At 35.2% G+C, this 6,390-nt stretch overlaps 1 protein-coding gene across 1 annotated transcript; it reads right to left on the reverse strand.

Moving 5' to 3' along the window:
- Positions 1 to 1,468: 1,468 nt before the first annotated feature.
- LOC133315075 (F-box protein At5g07670-like) lies at positions 1,469 to 4,088 on the reverse strand. The gene is made up of 2 exons (XM_061516630.1): positions 2,780 to 4,088; positions 1,469 to 2,155 (listed from the first exon to the last, which is right to left on the reverse strand). Exons 1-2 carry the CDS (start codon positions 3,925 to 3,927, stop codon positions 1,888 to 1,890), a joined length of 1,416 nt encoding a protein of 471 aa, XP_061372614.1. The 5' UTR covers positions 3,928 to 4,088; the 3' UTR covers positions 1,469 to 1,887.
- Between the last annotated feature and the right edge of the window lie 2,302 nt (positions 4,089 to 6,390).

The raw sequence follows: 6,390 nt of genomic DNA on the forward strand, positions 1-6,390 counted from the left end.
CTAACGGGACACTATTTCGTTTTAGTTTTGCGTACTGCAGGCTTCTTCCAAAGCCTCTAGCTCTAAATTGTATTTAGCATTTTTAAAACTGCAAGTACATCTCTTTACAAAAAATTCTAAGATTTTACTATGTTAAACTAGACATCCTAAGCTTCCAAAGACATATTACATATCTCATTTGGAGTTGTATAGCTCCGAATATGTTTTTCGCAAAGTGACTGTTGCAAATTGAATTTCCAGCAACCACGTCGCGACTTAAAACTAACATTGTAATCAAACCACTTATCCAATGGCTACGAAATTTTACAGGATTGTATCCCTATGTGTTAGCTTCACATAGGTCCAAACGACACTTGATTGGAGCTCTGTAGCTCGAGATATTGAATTTTTACTAAACTATGTTTGCTCCCGATGAAATATCCGGATATGCATATCTGGGTATCTCTAAAGGAATATCCGGATATTAGTTTCTTAATATCGGGATATTTCGCGACATATTTCCAAAACTACATTTTTGTAGCGGAATTCCTTCAAGGATCCATTTCTACTCCAAGATGTATGCAAAAAGGGCTCCCACTCACTCAACACTGTGGACAACTCACCAAACTCTCTAGACAGTAGCTAGCTCACTGCAAAGAGGGTTCTTTTTCTTTGAATGTGCAAGCTTTTAAGTGTCTACAAGCTTAGGGTGAGAAAAAGATGAGAAAATGAAGGTTTTTTTATCACTTCCATTGTAGCAAACTATGTTTTCTTTGTATTAAAAAAAGAAGACATGAAGAATGAAGAGAATAAATGAATCTAGGTCACTTAAAGCACTAACCACTAATACGCTAGTATTAGTTCGAAGTGCTCTATTAATTATTTTTCTTCCAAACTTCATATTCCTAACTTAGGCATTTTTCAAGGAATATTAGTATTTTTATATTAATTTTTCGAGTCACTTCATCGGTACGCATTTATATCGCGAAATACCTAGGTTTTCACTTTTCTTCCTAAAAACAGCTTAATGTTATTAATTATAATTCCCTTATAATTATTCTATATTAATTATGGAATATTATTCCCAAATTCATGACTTATCATTTATTAATTTTATTTAATTCCTTATTTAACGGTGCAGATAGATCACGTGAAATTTTAATATGAGAGGAACCATTTCCTTAAATAGATTGGATCCAATTATCATTAATGAAGAAAAGAATAGACATAAAATTTTCACATGACCAGATCACGTAAAATTTTTCCCTTGTGAGGATCTATTTCCTTAAATAGATCGGATTCAATTATCATTAATGAAAAAAGAGATATACACAAAAATTTCACAAATCACGATAAAATTTTAACAGGAGACAATCTATTTCCTCCAATGTAATATAATAATGAAAATTGGACTACCTTATTATACATACATGACAAAAGGATTTTCAGACTACAACCATTTCATTCGCAAATGTAGATGATGTTTCACGTAGTCAACCAACTTCTATCACACAAGTGCACACGAGAATCACTCATGAAATATAACAAGCACACCGTGCTAAGTTTATGGCATCCGAAAGAAGGGGTACCCAATTTCTACTTGGATTCAACTGAGTTATCCTTACACATGATTACAACTCTAGTCTTGTTCCTTATTCTGATTGAAGAAATCAAAGAACAACAGAAAATGCAGGGGAACAAGTTACCCAATTTCAACTTGGAGTGAATTGGGTTAAGCTTACACATAATTAGATCTCTAGGTTAAAGATACAAGGACTAATCTCCCACTTTCAATATCTAACTAACCATCGAAACTATGTGATTACATAATGGTACAAATTTAACTAAGTGAGAATATCTGTTTCTAAGACCATGGCCTAGATTCTGTCTACACAGTGAATTTAGTTATCATGTCCTCTTGAAAAATTTACCACCTTTCTTTCCCATGCTTATCCCCACAAGACTTGATGTTAGAAGATACTTTGTATCTGGCCTCCATCTCAACTCTTTCAGAGTGGAAAATAAGGTTGCAAGTGCAGGAGAGATATCACTGTCCTTTATATTTTTACATGAGACAACTCTAAGGCACTGAAGCTCCTTCCAGGAATCAATTACAGACTCCAAACCTTCTGTTGTTAGCAATGAGCATCCTTCTAAGTAGAACAACTTTACCCGCCTGAAGATGCAAAAGGAAAATTTCAAAATAAGCTCACACATCCACTACAACACCTGGACCACATTGGACCCAAAAGTGCACGTTACAAACTTTAAGACATCACTCTTCAACTGCAAACCAGATTGCCGATACATGTGATGCTAGAAAACAATTTTATACCTACATGACTACATAAATTCCAACATTGACCAATTTTAATTACATTTATTAGAAATTCAAGTAAATAGGGGGAGCCTTGGAACACCAGTAAGATTGTTTCTTTTGACTGAAAGGTCATTGGTTCGAATATGAAAAACAACTTCTTTGTAAAAATAAAAGAGTAAGGTGGCATACAATCAACCCCAATCCCTACTCTCATAAATCCGGGATAGGATTTGCCCTTTATTATAAATTCAAGTAAGGAAGGGGAGGCTTAGCACAAGGGTTGGTGTTGTCACCATGTAATCCGGAGGCTACTAATTCAAATCATCTAATCAGCCTCTTACAAATACAATGTAAGGCAATAAACCCACACAATAGATCTGACCCTTCATCACCCAAGGTTGCCCTTTTTTATTAGAAATTCAAGTTCAGTGGGAGGGTTATCAAACACAACAAAATTGAAAGCAAAGAGTATCACATCACCTGCAAATACTTGCAAAGCTCAACATGCTATTATCCATTCCCCAGCAGTCCTGAAGAATAATCTCCCTTGCAACTCTGCATACAGAAAACATAGCTCCAACACCATTCTTATCACGCAATTGGCACTTTTGCAAATGAAGCCGTTCAAGTGCCGGACAACAACCCAAATATTCCTCTAACCCTGGATTAGGATCGATCACTTTACACGACTGAAACCTTAAAGTCTTCAAATTCTCACAAAACGAAAGCCCTGCTAACCACCCATCATCCATCCTATGGTCAACAAAAGTCAACTCCTCCAACATCACACAACACTTACCAATCGCTTTAATCCCATCAAAACTCCCTTCACACCCACTAAGTTCAAGCTTCACCAGCCTCTTACAACCTTGAGCCAAAATCGTTAACCCAATATCAGAAACCAGAGAGTTATAAAACCCATCAATGCTCCCAACCAATTTCAATACTTGGAGATTCCCACACGCCGCAACACCACGCAAAACGTCGTCGTCGCATTTCTGCAACTCCAACTCTTGCAACGTGAAACACTCCTCGCCCACGCTCAACAAGCCCACCTCACTCGCACCGATAACCTCTAGCTTCCGCAAATTGGGGCACCCACTTGCAAGTACTTTCAACCCATTATCAACCGCTTCAACAGGTAGCAGGTTTTCCTCGCCGAAACACCACCCAGAGTCAACGTGCATAGATAGAACCTTGTGAGTCAACAAAACACTCGAATTTCGTGGCGAACTGAAAGAACCAGTAACCAAATCAACGTGGTTCAGATTGGGGAATCTATGTATAAACCTACCCGATAACACAAAGTTCCAATCCAAAACCTTCAGGGAACGAACGAGTCGTCCTTGGAGATTCAACCACCGCTTGCAAACGAGGGAATTGGAGTTCCTCTGCGAATCGGGAAGCTTGGCGAGGATTTTGAGAAGAAGCTCGTCGGATAAGTGAAGGGTTCGGTCCATTATGGTGAAATTGGGGACTAGGGTTTTTTTGCTTTTGGGGTCGGAAAGGGAGTGAAGGTGCATGGCAAGAACCATATGGTTGACGGGTTCAGTGCTCTTGATCTTGAGCCAGGTCTTTAATGGCGGAGTAAGGCTAGGGTTGTTCTGGTCGTCGGGGTGAAACGACATCGTTCAGAAGAAGCGGAGTGTGTGTTTTGATGATGACGGTGATTTTGTGATCATTCCCAATCTGCACTGTACTGCGGGAGAGTCTCCTGCTTTCTTCTGCATCTCTCAATCTAACAAGAAAGTGTGGGTGTAGATTTTTGATTGTTTGTAACCATTTTTTCTTTTCTTTTTGTTTTCTTGTCAAATGATTTGATATGGGTTGGATTGGATTAGTGTATCACGAAAGACAAAATTTTAGACTTCCATTTTATTTTATTTTTAATATAGTCCTCCATCTACCTTTCTCTCCTTTGTTAATAAAATTAAAAATAAATAAATAATATATATATATATATATAATATGAAAAAATATTCATATTTAAATAATACAACTTTACGTTATTTTAAATGAAATATTAAATGAAATAATATTTTTTTACGTATAATTAATAATTTTTTATATTCTATGCTTTCAATTTTTCTCTCTTTCTAATTTTCATAATACAATTATATGAATGTCTATAATTTTTTTTTTATAATCTTGTGTTTTTCAATTTGTATTCAATTATAAATTATTAGTTTTGTTCTTCACTTTATCTATAGTAACACTTTAACTTATAATTAAAGTTTATGAACACGTAAAGCTTTGTGAAATATAGTTTTTGAAATTCAAAAAAATAAAAAAAATATATAATGGATATAGTTTTATTATTTTATTTTAACATTAACTTGTGAATCTTGATGATATATCACAAGCACTGATTTATACTTTATTATGACTAGAAATATAATTATTACGTTCTACTAAAATTTAGATTTATTTATTATCCTATTTGCCCATTTTATAATTTTAACATGTCAATAATATATGAAAAAATTATTCATTTATTTTCGGTCTTTTTATTATGTACAACTTTGTTTTATTAGAAATTATGTTGAACTATGTATAAACATGCTTTAAGAATGCTATAAATTAGTTTAATATAATTTCCAACTACTAATTTAAATGAAAAAGTGTAATTACATGTGTGCATAAATATAAAAGTCTAAGAAGAAAATGTGGAACAGTCAATTCTTAGGTGAATTGATTGGATTGAAATGATTAATGGTTTTGATTGAATTGGCCTAACCGGCTAGGGAAAATGTGTGTTTAATCTTTAATTTTTTTTAAAGAGAAACTAAAGATAAAAAGAAAAAGAAAAAAAGAGAAATAAGATACAACAAGGTAATCCCCCGAAAAAATCAGCAAATATAAGCAAACCTTAAATACCACGAGCCTCTTTTTCTTTTATGTTCAAGAAGGATTCTCAAGCTCTCACTTTTTTTTGGAGTTACCCAACCCTAATTATCTCTTTGAGGCGAGTTGGCTCCCTCCGGTATCCCCACGAGCTTCGACTCTTTGAGCCGGCTATGGGACTAATCCGGAGTGCGGGGGAGCAGTGATGGCTAAAGGTTCAGCCCCCTCCCCAAGAATGCATTCAGCAGGAATCAAACACATGTCCAACCCCACTAACTCAGCGCCAAATGAAAACTCTAGGTTCATTACTAATTAGCTGTCAATTAACTACAAATAAGGAAAATGAAATAATCTGTTACTATTTCTATTTAATACAAATCTCCTATGATCTTATTTCAACATTTCCCCTCAAGTTGGTGATTAGATATCAATCATGCCCAACTTGCTAATTGCTTCTTCAAACACTTTTCTTGATACAGCTTTTGTCAAGATGTCGACTAACTGATCTTCAGATTTGATGTAGGGAGATTGAATAATTTTTTGATCTAGCTTTTCCTTAATAAAGTGCCTATCCACTTCTACATGCTTGGTTCTATCATGTTGAACTGGATTATGGGCAATTTCAATAGCAGTTTTATCATCACCAGTCAAAACCATATCATCAACATACATTATTAACACTGTTACCTTTCCTCCATTGTGTTTTATGAATAGGGTGTGGTCTGCATTACTTTGTTTGTATCCAAACTTCTTCATGGCTAGAGAGAACTTGCCAAACGAAGGTCTAGGTGATTGCTTGAGGCCGTACAATGCTTTTTTTAATCTACACACTTCATTTCCCTTCAAGTTGGCATGTTTGGCTCTTGGTGGAATTTCCATATAATATTTTTTCTTCTAATTTTCCATTTAAAAATGCATTCTTTACATCAAATTGCTTGAGTGGCCAGTCACTGTTAGCTGCTATAGAAATCAGAATACGAATTGTGTTTAGTTTTGCAACTAGTGCAAATGTATCCTTGTAACCAGCCCTGTATTTTTGTGTGTATCTCTTAGGAACTAATTTGGCTTTATATCTATCAAGGTTGCCATCTGCTTTAAGCTTCACAGTAAAAATCCTTTTGCATCCAATTGATTTCTTCCCGATTGGTAAAGGAACCAGGTCCCACGTTGAGTTTTTTTGTAAGGTCTTCATTTCTACATTCATGGCTTCCTTCCAATTTGGATCATCCAAAGCATCCTGCACATTG

This window comes from Gastrolobium bilobum, unplaced genomic scaffold (genome assembly GCF_033153095.1).
Source record: "Gastrolobium bilobum isolate Gb01-03AN ecotype WA unplaced genomic scaffold, APGP_CSIRO_Gbil_v1 utg13672, whole genome shotgun sequence".
Taxonomy (NCBI): domain Eukaryota; kingdom Viridiplantae; phylum Streptophyta; class Magnoliopsida; order Fabales; family Fabaceae; genus Gastrolobium; species Gastrolobium bilobum.